The sequence below is a fragment of the Amphiprion ocellaris genome, chromosome 9 (genome assembly GCF_022539595.1).
Source record: "Amphiprion ocellaris isolate individual 3 ecotype Okinawa chromosome 9, ASM2253959v1, whole genome shotgun sequence".
Classification (NCBI taxonomy): domain Eukaryota; kingdom Metazoa; phylum Chordata; class Actinopteri; family Pomacentridae; genus Amphiprion; species Amphiprion ocellaris.
In genome coordinates, this window is record NC_072774.1 from 8,754,019 (window position 1) to 8,774,829 (window position 20,811).

General features: G+C 45.6%; 1 protein-coding gene across 3 annotated transcripts in view; it reads left to right on the forward strand.

Moving 5' to 3' along the window:
- Positions 1-115: 115 nt before the first annotated feature.
- kirrel3l (kirre like nephrin family adhesion molecule 3, like) overlaps positions 116-20,811 on the forward strand; it is a 32,870-nt gene continuing 12,174 nt past the window's right edge. Inside the window, exons 1-2 of one of the 3 annotated variants that reach the window (XM_035954194.2) lie at positions 116-746; positions 20,493-20,645. In XM_035954194.2, coding sequence (XP_035810087.1) covers positions 707-746; positions 20,493-20,645 — 193 coding nt within the window. In that variant the 5' untranslated portion in view covers positions 116-706. Of the gene's footprint in view, positions 747-20,489; positions 20,646-20,811 lie in introns of all 3 variants that reach the window. The other 2 variants (XM_023283126.3, XM_023283127.3) reach the window with 2 other exon arrangements.

Sequence of the window (20,811 nt, forward strand, 5' to 3'; positions counted from 1 at the left end):
TCCACCACCCTGTCAAGCATCTGAGGCAAAGGGGCTCCTCCGACTCAGTTGCAGCCAGATTTGGTGAACCCCACCATCACCAGATGACTGTTAGTGCGCATTTTCCAACTGGCAAGAGGGAGTGAGAAGTAAAACCGAGAGCGAGAGAGAGACACAGAGAGAGAGAGCGAGAGAACGACAGAGAGGAGGGAGTGATAGTGTGTTACAGCGTGGAAGTGAGAGGGGAAAGATAGTGCGAGACTTCCAGCGGAGCGGAGGAGGCGAGAGGCAACTTCACCGGAGGTTATCACTGCGCACTGCCGAGCGGAGGAGAGATCGCTTTCGAGCGCAGCATGCAGGTTAAAAGGCGGACTGTGGATGAAGCTGCCGATTGAAGAAGAAAAAAAAACGCCCGATTCACTAATGGACTGCTAGTGAGAGAGAAAGAGCGCAGTGACAGGCTGTGCCACAGTGGCAGGGAACGGACACTGGAGAAGAAGCTGATGCAGAGGGGAAAGTTACCAACTATGGAGATGTATTTCTAATTGAGAGTTTACACACTGTTCGGACTATTCAGAGTCATTTCTGTACACTGGATGCTTTTATAGACGAATCTCAACTGTCCGTCCGGTGATCCTGATCCTGGTACCGCGGTTGGACCATAACCAGCTCGGTCGGAGCAAGAATCTTTCCACGCAGACACAATCAGCAGCTAGAGCTACTAAAAATGTCATCGTTATACCTCATCTTCTGCCTTATGGTCACAGGTAAGACATGCTTCTTTTATTTTCTGTGTTTTTTGTTACCCTGTAGCATGCAGGTCTGCACTGATGGAGAGGATGGACCGCGCTCCGTACTGGCGCGCTGCGTCAAGCCAGTCAGTGCGCCGGTACAGTGGGGCAACCGATCTTGCTGCAATGCTACATCTCGCTGCCGTTAATTGCCGGTAAATGTTTAATTAGTTTTTGAAAGAGTGATTACATCAGGAGGTTTCTGTGTCTGCGAGCGAATCTTGAATGAATAATGCCACTGCGTAAATCGGGTTTGCCGTGATTTGTGTCCCTTGTACAAATCTCGGATCTCCGAGAGAGGCGATGTGTCTGTTTCAGTGGATGAGGTTGTGGCTTCAGGGCGCACGAAAGTTTAACTCGTGTGATTTTTACGCATCGGACTGCAGCGTCTTTCCATGCGCACAATACATTTCCTCGTGTTTTTTAACCGAGGACCGAACCCTGATAGTGGATATTTAAGCAGGTGAGGACAATTCAAGCTCCGTGCAGTGCTTTGCATCTATCCTCCTCCCTCCCGAAGTTAGTCAGACGTCCCCGCACTGATTTCCACGAAACAAAAACTGAATCAAAACGGGATTTCTATGGCTGATGTGGTTGGGAGTGAAGTTTTTTTCTGTTCGAGTCGCGCGTAAAACGGACACAAAGGTGGTCTGTTTCATGCATTTGTGATGGAGCAAAGCAGATAGAGAGTGTAGAGGGGGCAGAGAAAGGGTGAGACAGACAAATTGCGAGACAGAGAGAAAGCATTTGTTTTTCTGGAGACAGGCAGAGACATAAAGCACCTGTCTCCCCCCTCCTCACCCCTTCACCCCCTCTTATACACGCACACACACACACACACACACACACACTCAAACATCACAACCTCCTGCTGCTTTTTGTTTGCAGAATTGAGTTGCCCAGTTTGTTTATGAACCCTCATGGCAGAATTCATTCAAGCATCAATGTAAAATCAGACTCTGAGCTGCGTTTTAAGGTGAAATGACTCCAATTAATTGCATTTTCTTATTATTTAAGTAATCCTGTAACAGAATGAAGCTGAAAATAGATGTCATCTTCAGCATAAACATAATCACTGTAAACACGCAGGCTTTCTGAGCAGCTGGTACAATTTATTTCACTAATTTTGTGCTGCTCTTGCGACAAAAAAAGAAGCTTTCTGCAATTAACACTGAGCAACTGCTGACTTATCAGTGTTTGTCAGAGTCGATAAACTGGTATTAACACTTTGGGAGAAAATAATTAAATTTAAGAGGACGCACAACACCATCACACTGACACAGATCTCCTCTGGGCGGGACAACAGATAGAATAATGAAATCTAAATCTTTTTTTTTTTTTTTTTGGCTTTTTATATCCTCTGAGCCTTAACCCGGCACAGCGTTTGTAGTTTTCCTGACTGAATCACACAGTGAGCTCTCAGCAAATGGCAAAGCGTGCTTAATAGCCATTTGTTGTGCATACATCTTTACCTTCAAGCACTGGTTCCGCATGGTTTTGTCATTATTCAAAGCTCGGGGGAGGGATACGATACCCGTAAAAAAAAAAAAAAAAAAAAAAAAAACTCGGCTCCCTGACTGACTAGCAACAGCTGGATGAGAAGGAGCGGTAGCCAGACAGTGGCATATTTCCCCCCCGACCCCAACCCCACCACACACACACACACACAACTCCTCTCACTCCCTCTCACACACACACACACACACACACACACACACACACACACACAAATAATGAAAATGGTAACAGCTGCCCTAATTAGAACCTAAGAGACCCTAGACCTCATTTATTGTGTCAGTCTTAAACAGAACCACAGATGCTCAAATTTGGCTGCACTCATAAATATATTTGTAATATTCAAATTTGGCCACAACACACGGTTTCACTTTAAGAAATTCCGTGTATGGCATATTGCATACATTTGTATGTATGTAGTCTTGTACAACACAGATAATTTACTTTCTCAGATAGTCCCCTGGGCTCCCAGAGGAATTGGATTCCACACTGCATCAGTATTCTGAGTAATCTTCAGTGAGCTCTTCTTTGGAACCTTTTGCTTTGGGTCGCTTGCGTCTCATCGGGCCAAGTTCAAAGGCTGCGAGCTGAGATTACAAGTTTCTCTCCCTTCCTCTTAAGTCATGTCGCCACTCACGTCTCACTATAGTGTAAGGCTGTGGAAAATTTCCACCTTGCTTCTTCTCACAACTCTTTTGCCTGGTTGCAGAATGTGTGACTGAGGAACACGAGGACATGAGAGCGTATCTGCTTAATGGGCCTAAGGCAGATGGCAGACTTTCACCGAAGGCTAAAAGTCGAGCTCACATGCTTCATACAGACACAAACATAGAGCTGAAATTTAGCTGAGGAAGTGATAAACCCAGACTGCGCCCCTCTCCTTCCTTTCCATCCTTCCTTTCCCCATTACCAGAAATTTGTCTTTGACGCATGGAGCACATCTATGCTCGTGGACGCAGTGGCAACACGGCCCAAGAGGTTTGTTTTAGAGAACAGTGCATATTTTATGAACCTCCGCTCTTTGAATTCTTGTGGAGGGAGTTGAGGGCAGAGAGAAGCACAGTTTAAGATGAGGCTGAAGATGGAGGGAGGGGGAGTCTTGAGGAGGGGAAAAGACTTGGATGTGTCACCAGCGTCTTGATGATTAAGCAGACAAGCAGCAGGTAAACACGGAAGAAGACTGCTGAGCTTTGTTAACCTTTTCTCCATCTCTGTCACACAAACGCAATCACTCTATTTCTCTTCTCATATCATGTTCATTCCCTTTCTATGCCTCTATGATATTAAAAAAAAGAAAGATTGGAGATAAAGTCGGTAAGCTGCAGAAAGTTTGGAGGCAAGAACCCCAGCCAGCCGATGAGAAGTGTGAGATATGAGGTGCACAATAGTGCCGACGCAGCAGAATCCGAACACAGCTGAGTCGTGAACAGAAGTGTCTTGCATTATTTAGGAGACATAGTCATGGCAAAGATATAGATAATTTTGGGGGCCAGTTTGATTTCCTGTCTCTGTGAGCTCTGCGTAAGGGTTTTGCTGCAAGTGTTTTGTATTGAACACTGTCTCTGAATCTTCTGGATTCACTTGTGGCTACAACCAAATGTAAAGATCTCTGTATTTGTTCTTGCTATATCTTAATCTATACCAAAGACACGTATTTTAGTTCTTTTAAGCATTCTACCCGAAGAACTAGAGGTTAATGGTGGAATGGTTTCATATAGAGACTTTCACATTATTAGTTGTTGCAGACACACATGCAGGCGAACCAGCACTAATGAATGGCCAAGATCTTAAATTCCTGAAGGCGTGCCATGCAAACTTGGCATTGTCTTTCTGCCCTTCTTCATATCCTCTTATTCCCCCTTCCCGCACACACACTTGCAACATTTGCGGAAGGAGAAGCTGGAAGGAGAAAGGAAACAATGGCGCTTCATAATGTTGCTTGTCTCTAATCAGCTTTGCCATGCGGGTAAACACAGATAAAGAACTTGGCAGTGTGTCCTGAGGCTTTGTTATCAGCTGTTAGCAACTTAACTGGATGCACACGCTGGTATGGCTCAACGCAGGGAGCCACAGTAGCCAGGTAGCAAACTGTTGATGGCATGTGGCCTCTTCCAGTGTTATTTTTACCTCGGCACGCTCATCCTCTTTTTGTCTTCACCCTCTCCTTGTGTGGAGTGTCTGTCTCCGCACATCCTCACCTTGTCTTCCTTTGCGGCGGTCGGAGGATCCGGGGAGGAAATGACAGGGAATAAGGACAATGGAGGGCCGTGTCAGCTTCCTGCCATTGCCTAGAGTCTTCTTCTTCCCCCTCCTCAGGCTGTATCATCAGCATACAGACTGGTGGGGACAGCACAAATGTGTTTACTCTTTTATTCTTCTGTACAAACACAGTAATGGAGAGAGAAGAGAGAAAGTGTGGGATTAATTCTGTGCATGTCATTAAAACAGCCCCCCAAGGGAAACAGTCACATTTATACAGTCGCAGCTATTTTAAGAAAGACTTGTATTGCATTTATCTCCCCCCTAAAATGCAAGTGTCACTTCCCTCTAGAGAGATGTATCACCGTTTCAAAAGGACCCTAAGCCCAGAAACCAACATACAACAGACAAATCGCAGAAATACTCGACCACACATTCATTTTTATTTTCCAATCAATTCCTGCCCTGCAAGACAAGAATTTCATATCTCCTGCCGAGACACAGAAACCAACAGCAAATTGAAATTTATCTTCTGCGTTGCAGCAATATCTGTTCCTGTGTTATCTCCACCAGCCGTGTTCCTTAACCTCATATTAAACATGGCTCTATTGGAGAATCTATCTAGCAGCTGAAACGGGGGTCTGAGGGGGGAAAAAAAGAAAAGTTCCGTCAGGAATACCATCAGACAGCATTTATTTAAGATGCTGATTTATGTTACTCTGCTTTTTCCTCCACTTAGATGAAATTTGATTGTCAGTTGCACTTATTTGAATAGAGGAAGCACTCAGCAGGGTGCACTGAGGCTTTGTGGCATCTGCACATCATCCAGAAATGACTCACAAGGAGCTCACGGAAGCAGCACCCTTAACACACACACACACACACACACACACTCAGAGGTCAAGGGCACACACTGGGGCAGTGGATGATAAGCTGAGATGAGTGTTTGGCATCTTTAGGGCTGTGTGCTCTTTCTGTAGCAATTAGTCAAAGTCCAACTGTCTAATTAATGATGCTCCAGCTCTCAGGACATGTCATCTCCTTAACCAGCTAGGGGTGAAAAACACATTCAAGGAAACAAGAGATTGCCTGCCTGCTGCTCACTTTATTAGTGATGGAAACAGTGCATACCCTTTTGGGACTAAATATTCCAACTACTCGTTCCTTGATGTCCCCCCGCCCCCACCCCCACATTCTTCTTTTCATCTCTCCATCCTGTCAGTTCAAACTGCCTGGAACGCCAGGGCTAATATTGTGTTAGTGACTCAACCATTAACCAAAATAGCGGGTTGGCTGTGGCTCAGTCTCTTCCTCCTCAGCACAATGAAAGGCTGCTCTGTGTTGTTGTAAGAGGCTTTTTTTTTTTGAAGGGTTGAAGAGAAAGTGTAGCTTTATTTTTCAGAGGGGAATTTCAGACAGGGCTGAGAAACTCACCCCAGGAGGTCTGTGGGAGGCGGCAGCCAATTTGCTATCAGCTGAGGGATGTCAGTCAAAGCTTATTGATCGAGCTTTTAGCTGCGACTCCCTCAATGGCCAAACATGTTAATGTTATTGAGCTGTGTGGAGATGTGAGTAACAGCGAGGTGTGTGGGAGGTTGAGGTGGGTGGCGGTTGAACCAGTGAGGGTTGGTGGGGTATAAGGTGTGTCTCTCTGCTGCTGTCTGTTTGGACAAAGAAAGCTGATGCTAAGACAACAATGGACGCGGCATGAGAATTGAGGGGAGGGAGCGAGAGAAAAGAAAAAGAAGGCAGAGGGGTCAAAGGGATTTACTGCCAGGAGCCTAGCATTTCAGGTAATGGATATGCTTGTATTGGTGTAAACCAAACCTGCTGTTTTTTCTTCTAGCGCGGCAGAGGTGAAAAAAACAACAAAGGTGTAACTGACTGCAAGTCTGAGGGGGATTAATAGAAAGTTGATATTTCAGCACCTCGGGCTAAAACATAAGATCTCAAGCGTACACTTGGACACGCAGAAAGTGATCATGTGAGTGTGGAGCTGTGGATGTGTGAGGATGAGTAAACCGGGAAGCTTTTTCTGCTTCTGCCACATTCCTGTGAAGCTGCAGCAAAGAGGGCAAGAACACATGGCTAAGTGCTTCCCAAGCTGGCTGAGGTAAACCTAACACCTCTCCTGGAGGAAGCAGCCCAACCATTGTTCCAGCACATTGCACCCGTCTGACTGAGGCATCCTACTGCTGTGCAGATCCCAGGGGGCTAGAAAGAGAACGAAGCAGAGGAGGAGAGGGACTGATTGTTCCCTGCTCAGACTATCCACAGATGGGGCTATGGCACAGGATGCTTGCTGTTTGCTTTAGAAAGTCCCAGGCGTTTGCTTTGCAGTCATGGTGTATAGAAAGCTCTCGGGGATAGAGGAGAGGAGGGTACCTCAGGAGACAACAGCAGGGGAAGGGAAAGAGACAGTAGAAGAGAGCGAGAGAGGAAGAGAAAGGAAGGGATAGAAAAAGGACCTTGCTTAATATGATGTCAGTGTGAATATAGTGTCATTGCCAAGAAGGGAAGACAGATGATACAGCCATACAATGATAGGGTAGTTGGGCGAGAAAGTGCTCAAGTCCTCCCCTGTTTCCAAACAGAGACATATAGAGCTGGAGATAATGGAGAAGGGAGGGAGAGCGAAAAGAGTGAGTGAGGAAGAGAAAAGGGGAAGGGATGAGATGCAGGGAACCCGGGCTGCATCCATCATGTGGTTTGGTGCAGGAGCCATTTGTACCTATTGTTCTCCATAATTTGTTTTCTCAGAGCATGCAACGGGAGGGGTAAAGGGGAGACACAAAGCTACGGCAACCATTTATTTTTGCACTAATTACATAAGTGAGACAGAATAATTAGACGTATAGCTAAATAGACAATAGGCCGAGAGAGAGATGCACAAAGGGAGATAGACAGGGAGGTGTAGATGAAATTCAAATAGATGAGAGGCGCGGCCCTCTATTTCACATTCAAGAGTGCAAGGGAACATGTTAAAAGGAGTAAAGGGGATGGAGAAAGATGAAGGGAAAAGAAAATGGAGAGTAAAGGAGATGGGGCGATGGAAGGGATAAAAGATAAGAGGGAGGGAGAGAAAAGCCCTCTTCACAGACTGCACTTTGAGGTGCGGCCCAATGCTGCTGGAATAGTCACCTCATTTAATACACCTGCTCAGCGGGAGGAGGGAGACATATAAGGAGATGTTGTAAAGAAAAAGAGAAAAGGGCAAGAGTGAAGAGAGGGAAAGAGGAGACAGATCTCATCTCAGCTTCTTCAGATCAAAGGCAGAGAGTGGCTACAGAAAGCTGTTTGTTGTGGCTTGTTTGGGAGGGTCTCAGCCTGTGTGAGGTCATGAGTTCACCAGGTCTGCTATTTTCTTCAGGCGCTTCAACACAGCCGCATGCCAAAACCCTTCACAGGCTGCATGGTCCGGGACAATTTTCTAGAGAGAATTTGTCAGGTGGCGAAGCTGCAGGAAAGCAGACGGAGAAGTCGAAAGTTTGTTGAAACCGGCGCAGTTTTTTTGTCCTGAATACGCTTCATGTCCTGTGCATCTGCTCAGGTTCATGTGTGGGCGGTGCATGGGTGTGTTGAGTATGTCACCAGGCTTTTAGAACTATGCCACAGGGAACAGATAAATAGGTTCTTAATGAAGCCACTCAATCACAGGCCAGTTAAAACAGCTGACCAAAGATTGAGGGGCAGTCAGGCCTGATTGGAGGCCTATTGAAGAAGCGCTCGAGTCGTCACACTTTAGATTAACCATTCACTGCACCGTAGACGTCCGCCTAACCACCCTTCATTCTCTAAACAGTCCACTGACACACTATAGTGGCCGAAGTCAACTCCCTGATTGTTCTGGTGAGTTCTTTAAAAGCCAATTTAAACTCGGTCCTTTGTTTAACTCCCAAGGAACTCAGGCTGGGATGTATTGTATTGGCTGTGTATTTGTGTGTGTGTGAGAGGGCGAGAGAGTGTGTGCGCTTTTTTATGGCTTAGGCTTAAGTTTTGTGTGAGCTGTCTCTGAGCATGTGATGTTTTGTTAAAAAGAACTGGATGTATCTCAGAACTGGCACAGACTAGTTTTGTGGGTGAAAGAGAGGGTGCATGAGAGAAATCAATGGCCCAATTCAACCTATTACAGCCATGACTGTTGCTGTAATGGTGTGGAAATGGACAGTGGTCATGTGGATCCCTTTTATACCTCCAGGCTCGGATCGCAACTGAGGCTCTGATTCATTTCCTCCCAGCTTTGATTTTAAAAAAAAGTACTCTGAGGATTTCAAAGACTCTCACATGATGGTGACGGGGAGGAAGAGATCCTCCCGTTTTGTGAAGAAAACTTCTATTCTGCCAGGTTTGCCGAAGGACAAGCATAACACTGGGCTGCAATTTTCCTCAACAAATAATGACTCCTCTAGTCCTCTCTCCTTGCAGCCATTGCCTCTTTGATCCCAGGTAATGTGTTAACAAGCAATGGGTTCGTGGAATACCCATAACGTTAGTATGTGTATTCACACCGAGGTGTGAGAGTGTGTGTGTGTGTTTGGACATGTATGGCTTCATGGGAGAGTGTGTGTGTTTTCACACCAATTAATGAATTGCTTTATGTGCCTGCTGAGGTGACGATGGCCTGTCTCCAGTGGGGCTTTGCTTTTTTTTTTCCCCCCTTCTATGGTACCCTCAACCCACGATGGCCCCGGCCCTCTCTCACACTAACACGTTAATGAGACCGGTCTAATTAGTGCTTGTGGCTCCATACAGGGGACCCCAGAAACCACAGCACCACTGTGAGTCGGCCTAATCAGGAGACCACTCAAAAGACAGAGGACCCACTACTGCACCAGGGAGAAAGTTCATCATATAGAGAGACCTGCTTACACTCACACTCAAATCAGCGCGTCGGCTCATTGGGATGAGAGCATAAGGAGAGAAAAAAAATAAGGAGAGGAAAAAAAAGAGAAAGGAAGTGGTTGTATTTTCAGATTTGTGACCACAGAGGATCAGCCAGTCACTCCCTCCCATTTAGCTCCCTCCCTCCCTCCCTCCCGTGGGTAGTGCTCCTCCCGAGGGCAATGCAGAAAAATGATTTTGCTCTCCTTCATCCCTCTTCTTCACTCCAGATAATTCAATCTGTTTAATATCAAATGATATCTCCCAATTTTTCAGCCTATTTTAACCTTATCGCTCAAACAGCCACCTCTGGGGGATGAGCCATGTTATACCTTGTTAAAAAGAAGGGAAAAGAAAGAAAGGGAGAGGTAGCCCAGGAAAGAAGGATGGCAAATAGCTCTCCAAGGAGTGCTTTTAAAAGCCTCTGTTTGCCATTCTCATGGGCCATATGTGAAACAGTGGGCAAATAGATTCAAAGAGAGAGGAATAATAAAAGATGGAGAGGAGGGAGATAAAGGGAAGACAGCAACAATCTACAGAAAGGGAGGGGAGCGTAGGTGATGTGAGTTGTGGTACTTGAGGTCTGAGGCTCTAACTTGTGTCCCACAGCACTTAACATGCCCCTAGCCATCTCTCCTGGCAGTTAATTAGAATCCAATAAGGTTGCCGCCTGTTGGTCATTGTTCCTCCAGTGTGTTTACCCTTTCCAGAGGCTCCATTCGCTGCTTAATCTGCCGAGAAGCTGAATGTCAATAGGTCAGGCCAAGACTCCAGAGCCCTGAGAGAGAGGCAGAGACAGAGCAAAGGGGGAAGGAGAGAGGATCTGGGGGATGAAGGAAAGGGGTCATTTTTCCCTTTTTCCTCAATATTGCTCCCCGCCGCTCCATTCCCCGTTGTTGTCCCCCCTCCCCTCTTCTCGTCCTCTCGCATCTCCTCTCCTCTTCTTTTCTTCTCACTTCTAATCCGTCCTCTTGATTGTTCTAAGCTTCTTTCAGTCAGCCCCTGGGAGGGTGGGGGGGTTCTGGAGTCTGTTTTAATTAAGATTTAAAAGACGGCTCCCTCAAGAAGGGAGATTTAAGAGCAGGATGGACTAAGCAAAGTAAATGAGTGAAGGTAGGACAGATTGTAGAGAGAGCTCGACAAATATCAAGGAATCGGTATGAGGGGAAAGTTAAGAAGTTATTCTTTAACAGACATAGACATGCACGTCACACACACCTACACATTTGCACAAACACAGGCAGACATTCAGGCGTTTGAGCAGTGCCTAAGCCAAATAAGATTTTTTTTTCCATTTGTAATCACGCGGCACAATCTATATAGATTGATCTCAACTTCCTGTGATTCATACCATATCCTGCGAGGGTGATATGGGATCAGTGGTACCCAGCAGGCAAGCTGAGGGAGTTATCTCCACACTCTGTCTAATGATCGATCATCTCACCAGATGGGCTTAAGAGCCTGCAACGCTTCACTTGTTTATCAGAGCCCCAAACCTGAGGGCTCTCGGTAGATGTGACCTGCAAAGAAAGTCTTGTTTTGCAGACAGACAGATATAATGCATGAAAGAGGGGGAAGAGCTCAAGAGACGTGCTTGAAAAGCTCAAAGTTGGCTTTTATTTTCTTTGTAGTTTGACCAGACATGTGGATAAAAGCTAAGCTCATTTTCCTTTATAATGTGGCTCTATGTGGGAGGCAGTGTGGCTGTAGTGGAGTTATTGCACCGCGACAAAAGAAGATTTAACTGTAGAAGTTTGGCCACTAAAGATACAGACACTGTCACCTTCCAGCATTGCCTTGCTTTAACATCTATGTTGCATGTGTCACTGCAGGCCAAGAAAAGGCGTGTGCTCACGCATTTTGGTAAAACAGTCACATAGCACACATCTGCCCCTACTGCAAACCTCACATTCTTCATCCAGGCTAAAACCACCATAGAAAACACACCCCAAAACAAAGCGCACAATGAAGTGTTTAAGTTAATCAAACCACAGACTCTGCTGCAGCCGGTGAAGGTGTTAAAGGCCAGGCAAGGGTCAAGAGCCCAACCCATGGCATTCTCCGCTGCGATACATCCCAACACACAGCCACCATATGTCCAGGGTTTCACAGTCAATGAGCCAACCCACCCAGTGTGACAAAGACCTATTCACACCCAGTTGACTCTGAGGAAATCTGCAATGCCACGGTATGATTGGGACAGAATGCAGCACTAGTCCAGTCAGTGGGGCCGCTGGGGAAAAACAATAGAGTAGAATGAGGCAGAGAAATAAAAGAAGTGTTAAGAAAAAGGCTAGGTAGACAAAGAACTTTATACAGCACTTTGAGAGGATAAACGTAAGCATGATCTTGCCCTCAGCTTGCTACAGCTCCATCGCTTGCCTCCATCAAAGCCCCTTGAGACTCTCCCGGCACACTCTGCCTCCGTCACTCACAACTCTCTTAATAAGGCCAGCAGTAAACGGCAGGAAAAATATACAGGGATGAAAGATCCTTCTCTCATGTTCTTGCTTTGAGGATGTGTTTCCGGGTGTCAGGGGAAGGTTGGAAAATGCAGCTTTATAGAGTAATGCTGTATTTTAATAGAAACAATAAACCCATCTGCCTATAAAATAATATTTTGTGTCCCATATCCTGTTGTGTAGCAGCTCTGGGGAGTTTTGGCAGGCGTGAAAAAAAAGAAAAAAACGGCACCTCAACTAAGCTAAAGGTATAGAAGAAGCCCATGCCAAAGAATAAAGTGTGCCGAGATCCTGGGGGAGTGATAGATCACACATATATTCTTTCACCGCAGCGATTAATATCTAGGAAAAAAAGGTCAAACTTGACTTGAAACGGTCCAGTATATCACAGTTACATTTGGAGGCTGCATTTCATACATCAATCCCTGCTGTGATGTCTCATCAGCCTGGTCACACCGGAGAGACCCACACTGCAGATTATCAAAGATTGATGGGGTGTCCTAGTTAAAGACAGGGGAGGAGAGATGACTGGTTAGTGAAGGGAACTCTGTGTTACCCTCAGCCCTTTCAGAGGTGTTGATTGTGGATTCCTGTGGCCTTTTACAGCCAAACATATCACCACATCTGGTAAATGTTATGCCAGACTTCACTACTCCTGAAAACCTGACCCCAGTAATCTACAGGTTATTTGCAACGGCAGCACTTTGAGGTGTTCGCTCACGACGCCGCCGGCTCACTCAGGAAGCTCAAGACAAGGAGCGAACCTTCCATCTCCTCCCATCCCACCGTCTTTCTCTTCCTCTTCTGTACCAGAAGACAAAACAAACTGACAGAACAAACAGGCAGATTATCCTAAATCCTTTTTTCTCTAACACACAGCCTAACCATCTCTTATATCCACTGTTCCCTGTCATCCTACCCATTTCTTGTTCAGAGTGCTTGCTTAATAATTAATTGATTAATTAGTTCGCTCATTAATCATTTATTCATTAATCATGGCCTGATTTTTCTAGAGGAAGCGGTGCAATCTGAAAAAACCCCTGACTTCACATTTCACTCTAATTATGCTCCTTTACTAATCAACGCTTAAGAAATGGAGTTTCAGGAAATTAGTTTTCCCCTTCCATTCTTTTTCTCAGCACAAAGCAGGATGTATTGAGGTCGGCAGGTAACATTTTTCCCTCCCTTTCTTGTGTTCTAGAAGCTCTTAGTCATCAGTAATTTTAAAAGAATGTTTCAACTTACAGGCAATCCGATGAGTGGAATATAAATTTGATGTTAAATTAAAACTTGCATTTCCGCACCCCTAGATGGAAAAGAGCACAAATTCTGGTCAGACTAACCACAGACATTGATGAATAAGTGGCAATTTGAAGGCTGTTTGTAAGAACAGAGAGGTGGCAGCATTGTGAATCACATACTTATTGTTTTCACTGGATCCATGGCTCTCCTGGGACTGAAGGTAATTTGTTTAATCGCCAGGAGTTATGCTCTCTGGATGGAGAGATGGGAAGATAGGACAGTCCAGAAATATGCTCTTTAATGTGGGCTGAGCATGAGAAGGAGAGCGAAGAGAAACATTTTAAACAGGTTTAATTAGGAGTGTTTGCGCGCCTTTGTGTTCCTGTTGGATGCAGAGTTCACAACACAGCTCAGCTGCTTTCTCTGAAGAGGCTCTTGTCAGCTGCTGACAAAAAAGAATTATGCATCAAATTAAAAAGAGCTCCAGTGAAATGGAGGCAAGTCGGGCATTAACCTCTAAGCTTCAAAAAGCACACATATTAAGCAACACTAATGAGACTCTCATTGAGCTAGTTGTGTTTTATATTCAAACACACACAAAGCGCAGCTTTGACTTCAATGTGCCATCGCTGCTTCTGAATGAGGTTGTCTCTCTTATTCATCTCACCAGCAGCAAACACTGCAGAAGTGAACAATAGCGTAGATGGCCCTTTTACTCTAATGAGATGCATACATTTACAGCATTACCACCCTCATTAAAAAATAATAATAATAAAGGAGAAAAAAAAGTATTAATTATGAAACGCACTACTTCCTATCGTGGAGAGCCAAGGGGGTCTCCGCTGGGCTCAATTAGGAAGAGCAGGCCGCAAATCCCTTGACTAAATTAATTGATACCCCAGAGCATTAAGCCCAGAGTCCCAGTACAGAATCTATGTAGAGAATTCCTTTGTTTTCATTTCCACAGCCTTTTAGAAAAAGCAAGAGATGGAGGCAATTTTAACATTATCTCCTCATTGTTTTATGGATTTTTAATCTATCATTTATTAATATATTTATTTGTTTTGCTTACTTGTTGTGTCTGCAGCTGGGAATGATTATTCTTTTTTTCCATTCCTGCCCGTCTTTGAGCTGCTGCGTTTCTGCCACATGTCACGTACCATAGTTGTTTCATCCACCATGTCAGCTGTTATGAACACACTAAAGCAGGGCTTTTGCAAACAGCGCAAGAAGTTAATGATTTAAAAGCACAGTAAATTATACTGAAAGCCCTTCCATCCAAACACTGGTGAAAGAGGGGGTGGGAGCCAGAGAAGGGAAATTGGGATACAGAGACAGAAAGAGAAGCAAAAACCAAAAAAAAAAAAGAGGGAGGACAGAAAAGGGCTGGAACTGTGACATAGATCCAGCCAGCAGCTGTCTTGCAGTGAAAACACCAGGGGGTAAGCAGGAACGAAATGACAAGACTAGCTCAATCAACATCTTGTCAACACTGCTAGCTGATGTGTACAGACAATTTCATACCACCACCACTGACTCCCTCCCCTTTTCTCTCTTTTTTTAATATGGCTTTTTATTTCCTGTCCTCCTGCCAGCCAGCCAGTCACTTGCTATCTGTCTGCACCGGAGTCAGCTCTCAGCTCTTTGGCTCTTGGCTTTCAGAGTAGGGGGTGGAGGGGGGACTGTTTAAAAGCTGTGCTAGAATTATACTCAGAGAGATGCTTCTGCCCACTAGAAACCCTAAAGATATGGGACTGTGACACTGAGTGTGCATCTGTGTGTGCATGAGAGTGGCGAGTGTGAGGAGACGGTATAAGAATGAGTGTATTTATGGCACATTGTTGGGCAGTGCAGCACACTAACCATTCACTCACACACTGACTATGTCACATCAGCACTCTTGGTCCTCCCCCCCCTCTTCCATCCACATAGCCAGCCAGCCTCCTCCTCCTTTTTTCTCTCACTACTTCCTCTCCTTGTATGCATACCACTCTATTACACTATCCACTGCATCTGTTGTAGCAGCTACCCAGGGAGAAACTCTGCCGCTGCTCGCCCATGCGATCAGCCTCGCTGCTGCCCTGATGTGTGCAGCGCCCTATTCCAGCAGGGAAAAAACCTCGTGGTGACAGCCTTGGAGACAGACTGATTACAGCATTCCATCAATCCCCTCTCAGGCTCGCTCCTTTGCAATTGGGAGCTGACAGGAGACTACTTTTTCCATTTTTACCTTACCTCAGTTTTTCTGGTCTTTCTAACATATAGTGTTTTTTTTCTCCTGTTGTTCCCCACTACCCTGCTTTTCTTGAGTGTTGTGTTGACAAGCTGACACAAACCCCTGTGATTTTCACAACAGGGATGCAGAGAGCGAGAGAAAAGGGACAGGGGATACAGGAGGGAGAAGGGAAGAGATGGGGAGAGAAAGTGCAAGGGAGAGTCTGGCAGGAGATGACAGCTGACACAGTGTCTGGAAAAGCAGAGTGAAGGCAGAAAGAGGCATGCAGAAAGCAAATCAACAATTAGTAACACCTTATATAACTCTCAAGGGGGGCCTGCTAGGCATTGATTTCAGGGATCACGGCTCACTGAGTGCAGACGTACGAGTGATAAGCAGAGGAATGAGAGGATGGATTGTAGATGGATGCAGGAATGGAGAGAGAGGATGCCCTGGGTGGGGGGTATCGGCAGAGCAGCAGGAAGGAGGAGGTGTGGGCAGGGGGGGAGGCTGGGTGGATGAGCGGGTCCACTCCCTAAAGAGGGTCTAAGTCTGAGCCAAGATTTTCACAATGGAATAAAGGCTGAAAGGGGAGGCTAGGAGGATTAAACTCTGGCAAAACAGCTCTTAAAAAGCTGTTAGACTGCAATTTGGGCACAAAAACGCAGAATGGGAGAAAAGATAGTGAGAGTGGGTGGGTGGGAGTGCAGCTGAAATGCAACGTGGGAGGGAAAAGGGTTGAAGAGAGCCGGGGCTGCATTAAGGTACGAGACCATCTGCAGAGAAACAAGTCGGGGCTGTTTGCAACGGTCCGAGTCAAAAAGAAAAACACGAGAGGTGCTCACACATGTAGCGCATATGTTGGGTGTCACACTGCCACAAGCCGGTGGGTGGTATCTGCTGCTAGCCCCCTTCAAGCCTCTCAGAAGTTCTGTAGGAGTCATGGTAATGAGCTTAGTAGCCAGATCAAACATGAGATGGGTGCAGTGGTCTCCTGTGGGACTCTGGTTCAGCTACTACTCAGCACTACTGTCTGTTTGCACGCACATACGCAAGCACACACACAGGAAAAGGAAGACAAAAGAGCCTGACTCAAAACAAAGGGATAATAATTCCATACAGAGAGAAATGGAGCTCCCATTTTCCAGCCCGATTTAGAAGCCTTATCTAGACAAGGCACAATGGATGGCATTTGGGGAAAGGGGTTGTTTATTCCAAGCTTGACACTTTTGTTTGCCAATTGCCTTGTTTTTTGTACTGTTTTCCTCCTCATTTTCTACTCTCAAGCTCTTATTGTGGAAAACTCACACCAGCAGGCCTTTTTTTTTTTTTTTTTTTTTTTTTTTTAACCACTGGGGCAAACATGCAAGTAGATATCTGGTGCTATTTTTTAACATTTTGAATTATTACTGCACGGAGGCAAATCGTCCAGTCAAGTTGAGAGCACTTATATTTATAGACCCCACAGGACTGGCTGTTGCACTCTTCGCACTAGATGGGAATGAGGACATGGAATAAAATCAGGACTAAAATAGGGACTCTTTGCGAACACGCTCCTTTCAACAACATATGCGCTTGAGTGTCATTGTAAAACATGGGAAAATGAACAGAGTGCAGGGTTTTGATGTTATTTTACGTTTTATTCGAAGGACTTGACTTGCTGGGTTAAACTGACTTACAGCCTCAGATGGAGTTTTTTTTTTTCCCGTCAGATTGTGTAGCTGATTATGACTGTGCTGGAGACTTGGTAGCAAATGCACTGTGTGTGTTAGACCCACATTTTATCTAAAGGTCATCTGCAGTGCCATTATCTTTCTCAGTCTTTAGCATCATGGCCAGTGCTTACACATATACATTTTCAGCACACACACACACGCACATGGAATGACTGCCTCAATCTATTTCTATCAAGGCAGATGTCGAGCGGTGGACGGATCATTGCTGACATCTGTCCATCTCTTCCTGATCCTTCCTGATGTGGATGTATCCCTATCAGTTCAGATGGAAGGAGAGAGAGAGAGTGCAGGCAGCACCAGGGTCAACGTAAAAGCTCTTTAATAGGTTGCGTCCACATCCGGCAGGCTGGTTTTTTTTTTTTTTTTGCACTTAACTCCAATCATGTGACAGAAACAGCAAAGTCAGTGTGTCAAAGTAACTGCTAAATGTGCCCTCCAGTGCATGACAAGTTGCTCTCCCTATTAACACTGTCCCATCTTCCACACTCATTCACACATTCAGATGCACCCACAGACACAAACATACATGCGTGCACATTTTCAGACAGGCGAGCTCACACCAAACTCACACAGTCAGGCAGAAATGCATGCACACACACACATAAAAACTTAGCCCCATGTGCATCCAGCGGTGTGAAATGATATTCCATTTTGAGAAATCCGGATTAAAATGTATCAGGCCAAATGTGTTTTGACCTTGTTACTGGGGGATGGAAAGCCACACACTCCAGCAAGGTAAGAAATGTGCATTTTTTTTTGCAACGTGGACTGGCAAAACTAAATTTTAACTGCATTTAATAGAACATTAAGCACATCACACGTGGTACGACTAATCTTCTCTGCACATATTTACCTGCACAGTATTCAAGACAACACTGTAAATAATAAAAAAAAAACTCACATCCACTGCAGCAATGTTGGAATTTCATGGGGATTGAAGTCTTTCTTTTTGAATGCGATTCAACTGCAGCCAATTCGCCTCATTTTTAGTCAGGCGAAAAACACTGAAAAACTACATTTGTGTACATGCATGTGTGTACGTGACACGGCAGCGCACCGAGAAACGAGCCTCTTCACACCCACAGCTCCCTACTTCTTCTGACTGCTTCTCCTCCACTTCTGCTTTGTCTGGTTCCGTTACTCCCTCTCTCCCCGTCAGAAATGTATTCATGTAATTAAGCTGCTAATACACCGTCAAAGAATTGTCTAATTCAGCAAGGAGGAATTAAAGGAATCTGGCATGAGTCATTAGCCAGTCGAGATGTTCTGTTGAGCGTTTTCAATAAGGGATCTGGAGAGCAATGAATCACTCATATGGTGTGAAGACATTCTCTACAGCACATGCTCTCTGTATTTTATATTTGTACGGCTGCATGTATACGTGTGAGCATGCGTTGCGTTAATTGCCATATGCAAGCATGAGAAATTGTATGTGGGTGAGGTAAAGAGAAACAATTCAATGCATGTAATCCATCTAAACAATCAACCAATGAATTATTACTCATTGTAAATATTTAGATACTCTGGGCAAGATACTTAATTGCAATCAATGTTTGTACTGTTGCAAGTACAAAGAGGAAAATCCCCAACCCACTCGGCAAAGGGGAGGAATATGGGAACGCTCAATAGCTCATAAAGGCAGAATATTAGGGACAGACAAGCAGACTGTTAAAGCAGCATTTTTGACGGTATGACGGGAAAATGCCAGCCTTCGCTAAATGCCTAATAGCCTGAGCTCCAAGACGTTTCACTTCTCATTGACGCTCTCAAATTGGCCTCTTTTGATCCACAGCGCGTGACACACATACAGTCTACCTGTTTGCGCCCACTGCTCAGTCTGGCTTCTGAAAACCCATTTGGTAAAATGATGTAGCTGGAGACAACATTGGGGAGCTAACATGCATTGTTCTCTGATCTTGTTCTTTTTTCCCCCCTCTCTCCCTGCTCAACTATCTATTAATGCCCCAGATGGAGACTAAGAGACAATGGGCGCATGTGAAAAAATGGGGCTTTGAGGCGGTTGTTGAGAATCCGCAACGGTCTTGAGTTTGTGGAGAACTCACGTTCCTGATGAGCTCACGGTTTGGCGGCTTTAATTGTGCTGTTGGGTGACAGAGGCGGGAGGGTGCAAAAAGGGGTGAGGGGAAGGCGAGGGGTAAGGTTCAGTCCACGGTGCACCCTGAGATGAAGTGGGTAATTGAGTGCGGAATAAACACTGCCAACAACCTCGGAAGCCCCCTTTTCAGCAAACTCGAGAGAATGGAGTGAGAAAGAAGAGGGGGAAGAGAAAAGGGGTGAGAGAGGGAGAGAGAGAAAATCCCAGCTACCCTCTGGGGGGAAAAGCTGCTATTGAAAAGCTATTAAACTTGCATTTAGCAGGATTGATTGGAAATGAAGAGGCCTATTAAAAGAGAGGGACAAGGGGACAATAGCGCGTCTCTGGCCGCCGTATGTTGCCCTCCTTTCAGTGGCTTTCTTTGCCGTGGGTTCGGGGGGGCAACCCTGTCTGTTTAAGCGCTCCCACCAAGAGAAGCAGTTCGGGGGGGGGGGGGCTTAGCACTGCCTGAATAGAACCCTCTTTATCTTCCTCTGTCCCCCTTCCCTTCCATTCTCCACTGAGCAACAAAGAAAGAAAGACGGAGAATGAGGGGAAGGTTTTTTAAGTCCTCTTCCCCAACTCTGCACAGACACCCTACTGAGATAACCAACCAACCAGCCTCCCTCCCTCACCTCCTACCTTCCCCTACGGATTAGTTACCTCTGGAGTGTTGCCATCTTCCCCTTGCCAATAGGGTTTGTAATACTCAATCTTTAGCATAGTGGCACAAACAGTTGGGAGCTGGGAATCCGTATTCACACTGTGTTGCTGCATGTGTGTGAAGGCGAGCCAGCCAATCGGAGGAGAGAATGCGTGCCGTACTTAAACACAGCAGCGAAGCGGCAGGCAGGTGTCTCCGCTGACTTTCAGCAGGCTCAAACGGATGGGTCCCCCGGGAACTTTAATGGAGTTTTGATTGTTTAACATCCATTTTTACAAAAAGCACAGAGTGGCAGATTTTTCTCCCTCTCTAGAAGTGTGTTTGCTTCATGTCACTGAGCATATAACCATATGGTCTTGGGAAAGAGTTAAATAAGTTATGATGCGCAGCTGACTCTTCCTCTTAGAAGCCCCATTTGCGGGGGGGGGGAAAGAAAAAAAATAATATTTTCACTCATGTCAGCCTCGTCTCAGTAAGTGCCCTGAAAACAACAGCCGACCAGTTCATTGGAGCCTAATTTTTTTCACACCTCTTACAGTTCACTTTTCTCGTTCTCTGCTGGCGCTGCAGAAACATGCTGCCGTTACATTCTGAGAAACACCATTAACAGCACTATGGGCACCTCTATATTTTATGGCTATTTAGTGAATATTAAAGTGAACTGATCAGAGATGTGATGCTCACGTTGTCCTTTTTCTTGTTTTTCTCAGCAGCCACCCAAGCGGCCTACTTCTCCCAGCAGCCCCAGGACCAAGTGGTCGTATCCGGTCAGTCGGTGACTCTACCGTGTGTCATTGTGGGCTACAGAGGAATGGTACAGTGGACCAAAGATGGCCTGGCACTGGGTGGAGAGAGAGACCTACCAGGTCCTGCCACTGACCTCTTTGTTTCATTCTGTCTGTCTGTCCGTCTCACCCTTTTTCTACTGCCCTCTCTTTGTTTATTGCCCTCTCTGTCTCTGTCTGTCTCATTGCGATCAATGCCAGGTCTCATTAGAAATCAAGTCTCTCTCTGTCAACCGTTGGGGTTTTA